Genomic DNA, 13717 nt, shown 5'->3' on the forward strand with positions numbered 1-13717 from the left:
TTCACAGCTGCTGCACTTTTTTTTTACTATTTCTTAAATATGTTATCCCAGAGGTGCCAGCATCACTGACGGGCTCAGCTCTGGGAAGCCAGACATGGGTACATTTTGTAGCTGGTTGGAGCTCACTATGCCAAACACAGGAACAGCTCCTGGTCTCCTCTTGCAGAGGCTACCCCTCTGCTACCAAAACCTTGCCATGTAAACCAAATACACTGCTTTAAAAACTCTATTCCCAGTCACAGAATAACTTTAAAGGAAGGTGAATACACAGGGTGTTCCAAAAAGATGGACCGAGTATGTTATAATTACACAAAAATTTACAAAAGGTTTAACGAGTTACAAAGTTTTAGTAACTTTTTTTATAAATGCTCTATGTTCCCTCCACCTGGTGTACGGACAACACCAAGATGGTAGCCGATAGTTTGTAGCTGCAGAGATATAGTCATTTCAAACTGGGTCCATCATTTTGAAACACCTCGTATATTTAAAAAAAACCCACCTTTCCCATAATTTTCTGAAGTGAGGCACTATAATCACCAATGAGAAGGCAGACCAGTGATCTCAAAGATTCATATCTGATTAGAGCTCATTTACAGATTGCACTGCTGTAGACAGTCCCACCCAACTTCCTCCCTCATTCTTTGTGCCTGCCTCCTCAAAAGAAATGGATCACTCTTTTGGAGATACAGAAAACAAACATGGTTCTATTCCCACATTCTTATTGAAAAACTTCCTGGAAACCTCTCATTTGTATTTTTTCTGCAGCTAAAAGGTGTATGTATATTTATCTATTTTTGCAGCATAAACTAAGTGTGCCATCATGTAGTGCATTAACTACAAGCAATTTCTAATTGCCAATTTCCAAGTATCTTGTTCTACAATTAGTCACAAGTTTAAAGTAAACATGGGCAGAATAACATGCATCAAAGAACACTCTTAATTCATCTGAACTACATTCCACATAGAATCATGTAAGTGATCAATCAGGAACACAGCAGTTCTGCTGTACTTAAGGCTGAGAACAAACTTTTGTTTAAGATGAACTTTTCTAGTTCTCAAAAATCCACAGTCATTCCAATTTCTTCTGAAATTCAGTATGCCTCCTGAAGGCCGAAAGTAGAGGAGCATTTGGAGTTATTTGCCTGAGGTACCTTCAAAAGAAAGACATTTAAACCAGTTTTTCTTATTGGGATTTTTTTCTGTATAGACTAGGGGATCGAACCACAATCCTAACTGCACATTTTATTGGCTCAGTTGTTCAACACATGCTCTACAGAACCATGACAGCTTATTAGTTCTTTCAGAAAAACACCATCAGAAACAAATTAAGAAGTAAAATAACTGATGTCAAATACAAGCTGCAGAGTTCAAGCTCAACAGGTTACTATGCGCATGCTCACTAGATATAGCCATCACATGGCTGACCAATCTGATGGATTTCACATAATTCATGTTGCTCTAGGGGAAACGCAGCTGTCATTGAGCCTAGCAGTCTACAAAAAGCTAGCATCAGTTTGAATCTGAAGCTTCCTGAAAGTCCAGAATGAAAAATAGATAGAAGAACCTAGCTACAGTCTACCTCTGAAGGTATTTATTTTGGAGAATGGAATGTGTGTACAGCAACAAAAATATTTAGAAGACAATAAAATATTGTCATGTGTGATCTGAATCCTCAGAAGGGAACAGTGTAATAATACATGAATTCTTTTCTCTGTTCCTGTGCAGGAGCTGAAATCTAGAGGATCAAAATATGCCCTGAGAAAATACACCCTCTCTCCTTGCTTGCTTAAGAGCAACTGGAGAGAAAAAGGAGACTACACCCACAGTAATACTTCCCTACTACTCTTGCTAGTTCTACAAAAATAGGAGAAGGTCAAGTATTTGAGAGCTATTACGGGACCCCTCTCCTCCTCCACATCAAAACCTCCTAAACAAAGAAGTCTTCAAGTATCTGCTCCAGCAGGCTTGTCTATTTCATAAAATTCTGACAGAAAAACTACACCAGCTGGAAATGGCAGCCGGGAACCACACACCATACAACCAGTTCAGCTGTGTTGGAAACAAAATTCTGATGTAGACAAGTTATGCCAACAGGAAAAGCATTTGTGTTGGCTTTACTTGCACTACAGACCCAGACGACGCATTTTTGCTGGCAGAAAGATTACTTCTCCTTTTCCAAGTGGGGGCTTTATTGGCCAAGCTGCAGTGACTTTTAGTTGAGAAGCATCAATACCCACATTTTTCAAATTGTCTTGAAAGTTAGTTACAACAAAAAATAAGTTAACTATCCATATTCTGATACGACAGAGATTTCCAAATTAAGGTCTCCAAAGAACATTTTTTCAAATCTGTCAACTAAAAATAGCCCCAAAGCTCTCTTTCATTTCTTCGTGTGCACGCATATACAAAGCAAGGAACTCCACAATCTCAAAACCTCTATTTCAACTAGTGTAGTTCACTTTGGAGAAGCAATACTGAAAACCCTGTTTTTAACAATCATACTCTAAACATATTCACCAAAAAAATCTTCAGAAGTTACAGGTTCTTGCCCCTGAAACCTTTCCTTCTAACTCTCCCATGCAAAAAGAAATCCAGGAGTGGTCTGTTCCTCTAAGGAATCACAGCATTTCACTATCCTCCCGTATGAAACAGCAGAATTTTTCTGCATATCAACAGAGGGTGGATGGATGCACGGAAACAACTCATGTGGACTTTCAGGAAAGAAACAATCTTGGATTGGATTGGGACAGTAAAGGCTAAGCAACTGTCCTGGTTGGCTAGGCACCAGAGGAAGGAAAATAAAACTGTAATTACTCTGAACTGTAAAACAGTAGCATGGGGGTTTATTAGCAGTATAAGCTGTAAACTGAATCAATGGACTATGAGGTCAGGACAGCGTAGGCTTACATGTGCCAGGACTGGTCATACATGTTCACTCCAGAAAGGTCAGGTTTTAGACAGAGAAAGAAAGGGGTCAAGAGGTGACTCAGAGCCAGAGCACTTCTGATGGAAGCACAAGAAGGCCTCAAAGACATAATGCATCCTTAACACCAGCCAGGCTCTTCTCTAATTTCTAGGTGTCCCTTTTGATCAGCACTAGAGTATCAATGAGGAACTCTCTGCACCCATGCATGTAGCGAGGATAAGAAAGGAGATACTAAGAAAACCATAGTAAAAGATTCAAAGCAAACATTTATGGAGAAATGAAAGGATACAATTGCTGGCACATCTCTGTATTATTTTATACAATTCCTTTTTTTTCCTTCTCTCATTTCACCATGTAAAAATTCCATAATTTGGAACCATACTCAAATCTACATCAGCCATCAACAGAGTTTAAATCTTTTAATCACTCACGCTGTCATTTTATGAAAAACAGTTGGATGTCATGTTTTGTGGACTAGCCCTTAGAAAGAAACAAGACGCTTGGCTTGTGGCTTTCACAGATTTCTGTTGATAGCTGAGGAATTGCAAGATTTAAGGATCTTGGATTTCATTCCACATATAAAAGGGAATTACATTCTAGGACAAAGTTTCTCAATCTGTGGTCTGTAAAATGTCAGATGGTGGTCCAAAAATCATCACAAAAAATGTACTTTTAAAAACATACATTCCCACACATGCAAGCAGGAAGGCCTAATTGAGGCAATACAAAAAAATACAACAAACATTCAAAGCTTAGCCTAATTGAATTGTACTATAATGCACAAGAAAATGTGACAATATTTCACAAGATTATTTTTTTGACAAAGTGTTCTTGAAACAACACGTCCTTTGAGTTTGAAAACACGTTCCTTCTGTTCTTCTGAATTTCCTAAGTCCCCTCTAGAAAATGCCTTCTTACATCCAATACGTCCCTCCCTTCATCCTATTTCCCTAAGCCATTACCTGTTATGTCCCTGCCCCACTATGCTGCTTCTAGTTTCATTCTCCTTACAGATACCCCTTAAAATCATGTAGAGAAGCAATCCATCCAGCCACTGAGTTCTTTCTGCCTATTTTCATTGACAAACTCTGCCTCAAGACTTCTGCCTCACCCTGAATTTCAGTTAACACTGCTGGAACATCCTTTATTTCACAGGTTCAGCTATAAGAGCATCCTTTCTTAGGACCCTCCTTTCACCTGTCACTTTTTTTAATCACAGACACTTGGTCTACACCCTATCTCTACTCCCTGGTTTAAGATCTGGATATAGCTATTCAACCCTCGTCTTTCACACTCCTCTTTTCAGGTAAAATTTCCCTCCCTAATTTCCACACATAAACACCTTTGCATCTTGTCTACAGCCAGCCACGCATATATACTCAAAGTTGCCTTTTTTAAGCCAGACAAACAGGCAACAATGGCCATATTAAATCTTAATACCAAAACAGCTCTGGAAAGTTCGCCAACAGAGAATACTGGAGAAGTACTTGGAGCACAAATCAATAGCACACCTGAAATCCTGTGCCTCCAAAGCAGTACTTCTGCTCCCACATTTCCTGTATAACACTACTGTAAAATAAACCAATGTTAAATAAAAAAAATAAAAAAGAAAGGAAAAAAGTAAAACGAAAAAGACCCACAGTTGATAACAAATCTCATCTAAGCGCCATCTTCTTATTAGAAGTACATAACACCTAACTGGACATCCCATTTTCATGTGTTGCTCTGATGTTGCATTGTCCATCAGTTTAAAAAACACAGCTTTTAAACTTTTTCTGAATATTATATTAGTAATTGATCTTTAAAACTTGTTTTAAAACAAGATACAATATTTAAATTAAATATGGTGATTTAACTTACTTATATGTATTACTAAATGCTGAATTGAGTACTCCCTTTTTTCAAGACAATTCTTTTCACAAGTCTTATAAGTGACAAACCGTATCTGGATGAAAAAAAAAAATTCCAAACTTAACTAAAAGTACTTCTGTATGTTACATATGAAACTGGAAAAAATGTTTTGCATTTAAAACTGAATTAATTATGTTATGTGTGGCTAGTAAGCTTAATGGCTGCATAAATGATCAGAAAAGAGAAATTTTAGAACTAATCTCCTACTCGTTCCTAACAGTTCTGTTTCTATATCAGAAAGAAGACACTGACTGACGTCTGTTTTCAGTCGCAGATGGATTTAAATTAAAGTTTAACAAGTAAGACCCGGATGGGATATCTGAAAATAAGGAGATTATTCAATTGATACCCACAAAAGACAGGTTGCTTCACCTGATTTTGACATGTTGACAAATTCTGTTTCCCAGTGTTTGGTAGTTGAGAGCTTTTGTTTTCCCGAGCACTTGGTAGGACACATGTATGGCTTGATTTGTGGGTTGAACTGCATGACTTTTGTTTCTTTTTAATTTGAGAATACATTTAGTCTGAAATAACAGTCATGTTCATTATGAATTTTAAGTATGCTTCTTTAATTAAAAGTTAATTTTGACAATTTTAAAATATGGTTTTGATACATCTTTTTACACAGCTTCTTTGTATGGCCTACAGCATTATTATTTGGTCCTCATTCTGAAGTACATGCAAGACTTTCTAGAATCTCAATTACATTATTTTCCATTACCATGAATAATCTATTAGATTTTTTAAATACTTTATGACACAGAAAGAATATAACCAATATTCAGTTCTTGTTAGCAATTGAGGAAAATCATTAAAAAAAGTTTTGTTTGCTACTGAGATGAATATATACAAAAGACATGTTTCCTTGGAATCTGGGTGCTTTTTTTGTGCAATATGAGACAACAGATTTCCAGTTTCTCAGGAAAATTAAGTTTGCATACCAGCACAGAATATCCCTGGGACTTCACTCCGGAATATAACAGTTCGTACTTTCTTATCAGATTTCAAAGCATCCACAGCTTTTGACATCTACAGAGAAAAGGAGGAAGGGGAATAACGAAACACTTTTTAAAGTGCTTAATTCTAATACTTCACCTTACACTAAAAATGAGTCTTTTCACTTACCATTTTTAAAAGATTTTTGTTAAGTGCATTCTTGGCATGAGATCTGTTTAATCCAAGCACCACAATTCCTAGAGGAGAAGAAAAATGGTATCGTTGTTACAATGTAGTAAAATACATATTATCTGTGTAAATTATTATTATTTTGAAATTATAGAAAAGCATCATCAAGGTCTGCAAAAATGCTAGTGTAATTACCTAACTGCCAAGTTCTTCAAAGAAAGTAAATTTACTTACATTTTACAATATTAAACATTTCCATGTTAAATAGAAATGACATTTATCTTAAGAATGAAAACATGGCCCAAACACTTTCACACAGAAATATTGCTTACAAAGGCTGAATGTATAATTACACAATTGTATGCACAAATTTCATGTTTCTGTTGAAATGTTGACATGCAATTAGGAAACATATTTAATTGTAAAGCATACGTTTTCATATTTAGACAGCTTGCTTTCAGAGACTTCTTAAAGCAAGAAGTGCTCCCTCAGCTAAGACTAGCAATTTTTATACAGGTAAAAGGAAGTCACAAACATGGAAAGAATGCTACCAATAGGAAACATGGCCTTCTGTTTAAAAAGAAAAAAATAATAAATTATTTCTCCCATGATACACAAAAACTGTGCCCAATGCTTGGTACAAAGCTCCAATCACACACTGACAGCTCCTTTAGTCCATTTAGAGATCAGCTGTCTCACTGACTGACTACATGCACACTGGTTTGAATATTGCAGCAGAAACACTATTTGTTTGTCCTTACTTCATACCCTGTCAGCTTAACAGTCACAACTATCAAAGGCGAAAATTCTGAAAAGTTTATCTTGGTAATGTCTAAGTCTACCAAACCTACAGCATTCTTTTAGACAATTACTTCCTGAACATACTATAATCCCTGAGTTCTAAACACCAGTACACAGCAGTGTAAAACTGTTTCAGTCCTGGTAAGGTCTTACCAATCAAGATTATCATGACTTGGAGAATGCAGGGGTAAGGGGAGAAAGACAAGGGATTAAGACAGGGGCCAAGAATGAAAGACAAAAAGGAAGATCTCTATCTCAAACAAAAATGGCCACAGTATTCCCATCAATCTATCAGATGAAAAAAAGAAATTCCAGACACCCAGTATTTGCCTGGGTATCTACTACTTCACCACTCACCTATATGCAATCTGGTTCTCATAGCCTCCACAGGGTGACTGTCTCATCATCTCAGCACATACTATTTCTTGTATTTCAGGGAAAACTGTCCTCTCAAATGACTGACCTATCAATGCCTGAGCCCACTCTCCTTCCTTTTATTCCTCCTACATGTATGTGCACATGCACGCACACAAGACTAAAGAGAGCTCATGCTCCTTCTGCAGCCACCAATTTGAAACCAAAGTCCTCCATTCGCCAGCTATCACTCTTAAGACACAAGTAAAAATGGTTAAGTCCAAGTAATAGAGCATACAAGCGTCTTGCTTGCCCCCAGGGTACAACCAATTGCTATGTAAAGATACTTTCTAAAAGGGGAGAAGAGCTGGGTTAGCCCAAATAACCTTCACTCCCTTGTTCTGTAAGCCTAAATTTCCACCTGTTCATCCCTGTGGTTCGAGGTACTCATCTAGGACCTCCTGCAAGACTACTAATTCAGCACTTGCAAAGGATCCTGGTTAGGTTTTTTTAAGCAAACGGGACAACATTCAAGTAGTGCTTCTGACTGTAGCACTTTCCTTCTATGGTCACAACTTATTCTTCACTAAAGTTACACCAAATTCAAATACTCCACATGTTCAATGCAAGTAAATTAGTCAAGAGCAAAGCAACAAAACAACCCTTGAGCTGGCTTTCATTTTAAACTCTAAGACACACAGTAAATCTGATGTTCAAATACATCAGAGATGTAGTCATCCCAAACGGTTCTTCAGTTAGGAAACAACGTTCTTTTCAGAAGCCTGTTCTTGTCAACACCAATGACATTTTTTGATTACACTTGTATTCTTCTTCTCCCCATCAGAGCCCAAAGACTGCTGCTCCACCACCAATGTTAGTGTATTCAGAAGGAAGTGCCAATTAACATTAGAGCACTTTTAATATTTTTTTCCTGCGAAGGGGTGATCCTCTAAGACAATTCATACAAGTTGACTCTTCTTAGCAGTGTCATATCAAATCACAAAGCTACCACTTCTGTCTCTCCAGAAAAAAAAAAAGAAAGAGGTAAATAGCAATGACACCCACACAGCTGTTTTATCTCTTAAATAGGAAAAAAAAAGGTGAAGCAAGAAGTGCAGCAGGAGAAGCACAAAAGGCTTACAGAAAAAAAAAAAAAAAACAACACATATTGCAGTGACGCATCAAAAAGACATTCCTTGAATTCTCATTTGAGCCAGTTTTGTTCTAATATGCCATTACTATTGTATTATTAATATCTGAGCACCCTTAAAACAAATTCTTAAGTTTTTTCATACTGCAGTAAGATTTGGAAGCTTTCCCTAAATTTTTTACCAAACTACAGATAGATTAAGTACCTGCCCAAAGTCATAAAACAGAAATTGAAAAACAGACTTCTTGATTTCCAGCTGAGAATTCAATCCTTCTCCCTTCTTCAGCCCAGCCCAAGAATCTCCTAGCAAAAACTGTTTAAAGCAAATCTTCCCTATTGTGTCCATTCAACAGGATTTAAACTGCTGGAAGCTGCCTGTTACATAATTCTTAATGCATAAGAGAAAACTATCTGAAAGTCATATATAATAAAAGCAAAAAAAAAAAAGTCTTCTAGTGAGATAAAGATGCATCGTATTTCTTTCTAAACAATACAAAACAGGGTGGACCAACTTAAACAAAGTGATGAGGACCTGGTTTAACTACAGTTTCTGTCAGTATACAGGAAATCTTACCTTAAAAACTTACTTTTATCTGTTTTACCTTCTATTTTTTAGTTTCTAAAAAATATTAATCCTCTATGTTTGGTAGAAACACATTTAAGTGGTTACTTACAAATAAATCTTGTCTTTACACTCGTAGTAATTTTGTCTGAGTTAGAAAGATTCGCTATATCTGTGTAAAAAGTATTTCTGGTAATACATTTATTTCTGTAAGTATCCACACTTACACAAATGATCTACTCAAATGTACTTTTTCACAACAGCAACAAAAAAATCTGAAGTATGCACAGAAAAATGGAGCAATGATCAAAGAGGGCTAAGTTTTTAAGCTTGTCTCACTTAACAACTCAGATAAACCAAGGTCGACAATTTGACTTAGATGTTTATTACTCTAGAATAGTTTCTTATGCAAAACAAGACTCCACAGTGAGCATACCATGCACAATTCTGGTGGTTTCCATTGATCAAGAAGTATTTAAGTGTAAAATCATATAGAAGTATACTAGGCAGTATTTTTAAAAAGCTCCCAAACACTTTTCAAAATCCCATATCTGCACTTTTTTTATCTCTAAGCACCACTTAAAAATCTTGCCTGCACTTCTTCAATTAGTAGATCTCATCTGCTCAGCCCTGTCTTATTTAAAGAGAGCGCAAAAGAGGGGAAGCTTTTCTGATTTATCAGCTAGCTACCAGTTTCCAACTTCTGAATAAAGAACTTCAACTGAGACCATATTTGTTCTCCCCATTCTACATATGTTAAAATTCTAACTGATGAGGACAAAAAGCTTTCTTACATACTCTAACTGAACTAAAACCAAGTGGAAAACATACGCAGAGAGAGTTATTCTGGTGTAAAATCTAAATTTCACAAGTATTTATGTCACATTCCAGCAAGTGACACTGCAACACTTGAGTCAAGACTTCAGAGATATTTGTCCTAATTCCATTTATAAATTAAAGAGCAAAACCTTAAACTCATTAACATTTGTAATGGGATCACTAATGCAATCTGGCTAAAAATTCTGAAATGTTCAATGTTGTGACATAATTCAGCCCTAGTGATAATCAAACAGAATCTCAGATAAGGCAAACGATACGTCTTTAATTAAAAAATACTAACACACTGACATTCAGCAATACTCATAGAAAACTGATACTAAAAGTTTCACAAGTTGCAACATTCTTCAAAAATCTCACATCCTCTGTATTCTAGTTCAGTTCAAGTTTGGAAGCTAGAAAGTCTTGAATTAAAATTTCAATAACTAGCCCTTTCAAATATAATCTCATTTCAGTCTGCTTTTAACAACTTCCCCAAAACTGTGGGGTACAAGTCATGGGAAAGTGTCATGAAGCAGGACAGTTTGCTATAATACTTTGCCTGCGGGGAAAGATTTCTCTAGGGCTACAAGATACATGCCTCTACATGAGGCAGTGACCGGCAGCTTTCTTGCCTCTCCAGCATCCTCAGCTGTAAAAGCTCTGGGACAAACACATCCTTCTCCAAATAGCATGGAAAGCCTAGGTGTGGACAAAAACATAACTACAGCATAAACCAGCATGTGTGTGCCATAGAAGGCAGTCAGAGGTACAAGCTATGTCCCTGAGTGTAGTTCAAGAAGTATGTAATGGAAGAAGAATATGGCGAGGCAATGGCACTGGGGTATCACTTGGGAAGGTCTAAAGATGAGCTGGTGGAAACACAAATGGTAGGTCAGAGAACAGCAAGAAAGGCCACAGGGAGTTAGCGTCCTAATGCAGCAGGGGTATTATGTGCTCTTCTAGGCAGACAGGCAAACTTGACACACAAGGTGAGCAGGAGAGTGTGCAGTAGCAGGATGACAGGAAGCAGACATAAATGCTGTATGTTCTTTGCAGAAACATGATCTGCTCTTCGTGCTACTGAAGGAGGCATATGAAGCTTATGTCTCCTTCTGGTTTACTTCTAGACCCTTCTTCTTATCCTTCACTAGCAAACGGTATTTGTTTCTATCTCTTCTAAAAGGCAAAGCCAAAGAAAACCCCTTCTCCTGAAAAGAATTAATGAATTAAAAACATATTGATTGAGTCCTTCCTTACGACTCATAGTCACAGTTGATTTAACACCCCAAATATCATCTCCATCTTTTGGGATATTTTTAATGTCACATTTAACAAAAATGTACATTCTGAGGAGGAAAGAAAAAAAACTTCAAAAAGATGTTTTCAACAGAAAAAATGAAAACAGGTGGCCTAGCGACATGCAAAACTTTAGCCATCTCTGCACCTTTTTGTCAAAAACCTCCTCCAATTCTCTGTACAAACACACAGTATCTGCATCAAAAACACTCAGCAATGAACTTAGGATAAATACACAGAAGAAAACACCTTTGTATAATTACAAAAGTGTTAATTCCTAGCTGATAAAACAGCTGGAACACAGCACCTAATTCCACTGCTTGTTCTGCAACAGCAGAAATAAAAATCATTATCTTAAACACTACTCGGGTATTTTCTACCACTTGTTGGAAAACCACAAAAAAAGCGAAAACACTTCTTCAGCATTTTACCAACTATACTTTGCTTCTGCCTTTTCTGTTTTTCTGCTTTTGCCTCTTCCTCAGTTTAAAATAACCTCAAAAAATTAAAATAGATAATTAATTCCAAGTTCCACAGCTGGTTGAGGACTAAAGAATTATGTCTTAAAGAAAATGAAAAGAGTTTGGAACAGAACAATCATTAAGACAGAAGTAGATTTCAGGATCAGATTACATCATCAACTTTACTGACACTTAACAGTGACAGAATAACCTGACCTTTGCTGGAAGAACCCATTCTCCTCTGAAAAAGAATCACCTTCTAAATTTCATGCTAAGATTCGAAGTTTTAAAGTTACCTCTCTGTATATGTATTCAAATCTATATATAAGCATAGTCAACTGAGAGGCATTTGCCAGAAGTAGCAGCAAGTACGAAATAACTGAGCTAACGTGCTGAAAGATGTAAACTGAATTGGGCATCTCAACATACAGTTATCCCAAGACATACCATCCACGTAAAGATTCATGCGCTGCAGAATAGAGCTCCACAATATGGCCCTCTCCATATTGTCAAGTTATAACATCGGGGTCTAAAAATACATCCTCAGGAACAGAGCTTGCATCTACTGTTTCTCCACTATTCCTAGACAGCCCCGCTGGGAAGAAAGTGACAAACACCAAAGAGGTGAAACACTTCCAAAAGAAGAACACCTCCAAAATCTGGTGAGCACCAAACCAGAAGGGGAAGTACAAAGTGTCCATGTTCTGATGCATTAGCTCCAGATCACTCTGGAGCATGGATTTTATATTTTTGATTAACCAGGTGGGTTAAAACAAGACTCTTGGTATAGCTGAGTAGAGCAAAGTCAATAGCAGTTGGCAGCACTGAAGAGAGAGATGGTTACCAGGAAAGCAGCATGAGATAAGCAAGAGTGCTGAAGCCACACTTTCAGAAGAGAAAAAATCGATACAACTTCTGTGTCCTTGTCTGCCCCTGCACACAAGATGCTTGGGAAGCAGCATAATTGTATAAGTTTGCTGCCAAATTTCATTTTCTCCCCTTAGAGGTGCCAACTCAAAAAGGTGAACCTCATACATTCAGCGCGATACTCTGAAAAAGAGAAGCCAAGACAGGCCGAGCTGATCCGGTCCCGCAGCTGCCATGCCGGCAGCCCCCAGCACCCTGCGGCGAGGCCACGGGCCGAGGTGCCGAGCAGAAGGAGGAGCCGCGGCCTCTGCCCGCCCCTCGCCGCCGGGGCCTCCCCCGGGTGTTCCCCTCCCTGCCTTCCCCTCCCTGCCCCGCCGTGGCGGCCGCCCCACAGCGACGCGCAGGGTTCGGCCAGCCCGGTCCGGGCGCTGCCCGAGCCGCGGGGGAGGGCCGCCCCGCCGCCGCCTTCCCTCGGTACCTTTGTGCTCGTCATCCAGGTACCGGACCCGCAGCTCCTCCTCTTCCTTCGCCTCGGAACCGTAGCTCCTCCAGGCCGAGGAGAGAGCGACGGCGGCGCCTCCTCGCACGGGCGCCCGGCGGCCGGGCCGGCCGAGGGGGGAGGTCGCGGCGGCCGCGGCTGCCAGCCTGACTCGGCCGTGCAGGAGGCCCAGGCCGCCCAGCGCCGCCGCCATGCTGCCGCTGCGCCGCCCCGCCGCTCGCCGCCCCGCGACCGCCGCCCACGTGACCGGCTGCGGCACGCACGGGGCGCGCCGGCCCCCTCCCCCGCCCGCCGCCGCCGCCGAGGCGCGAGGACCCCGAGGGGACGGGCCCGGTCAGGGGGGGCCGCCCAGAGACGTGCGGGGTCGCCCAGAGACGTGTGGGGTCGCGCCGCGGGGCTGCCGGTGCTGCACTCTGCGGGTCCCCGACCCGCCCTACCGGCACGGACACGCACTGGTTCTGCCGTTCTGGCTTCTTGGGACGGGCGGCAGCAGCGCTGGCCCCAGCGGCCAGGGTCAGCCCCGGGAGCCGGGCAGCGCTGCGGGGAAAGGCCAAGTGACACCCACCCCGCTCCTCTGGGGCTCCGGGGGCACCGCTGCTCCACAAAAGCGAAGATCAAATTATGATCCTGACAGCTGGCTTGTGCGTTGGGCCAGAGTGTATGTATATATTAGATACAAACAAAGGCGGCAACTTGAGTCGTCCCATAGGACTTGAGAAACGTTGCTATAGCTGCGGTTAATCCCAGACGCTAAATGGGCTCCTAAAGCTAGGAAGTTTGTCTTCTTCGAGTTTATTTATTTTGAAGAATCAGGCCTTGAGAATTGAAAACGTACCTTTGAGCCACCCTCTAACATTTTCAAAACTCATTGTTAAGTTAATGATGGAAATGGAGCTGTACCCCTTCTGCACAGAGGCTCAAGTGGGGCTGGTTTGGTTGTCATTTA

At 40.0% G+C, this 13717-nt stretch overlaps 1 protein-coding gene across 7 annotated transcripts in view; it reads right to left on the minus strand.

Annotated features, from left to right (window-relative positions):
• The window catches only part of AUH (AU RNA binding methylglutaconyl-CoA hydratase), a 118756-nt gene extending 105651 nt beyond the window's left edge, over positions 1 to 13105 (minus strand). For 6 of the 7 annotated variants that reach the window (XM_065861645.2, XM_065861644.2, XM_071801773.1 and 3 more), the window contains exons 1-3: positions 12751 to 13105; positions 5963 to 6030; positions 5779 to 5866 (exon numbers count right to left, since the gene is read on the minus strand). In XM_065861645.2, the coding sequence (XP_065717717.1) occupies positions 5779 to 5866; positions 5963 to 6030; positions 12751 to 12964 (370 nt within the window). In that variant the 5' untranslated portion in view covers positions 12965 to 13105. The remainder of the gene's footprint in view (positions 1 to 5778; positions 5867 to 5962; positions 6031 to 12750) is intronic. The other variant, XM_065861642.2, reaches the window with a different exon arrangement.
• Between the last annotated feature and the right edge of the window lie 612 nt (positions 13106 to 13717).

The sequence above is a fragment of the Patagioenas fasciata genome, chromosome Z (assembly GCF_037038585.1).
Source record: "Patagioenas fasciata isolate bPatFas1 chromosome Z, bPatFas1.hap1, whole genome shotgun sequence".
Lineage (NCBI taxonomy): Eukaryota > Metazoa > Chordata > Aves > Columbiformes > Columbidae > Patagioenas > Patagioenas fasciata.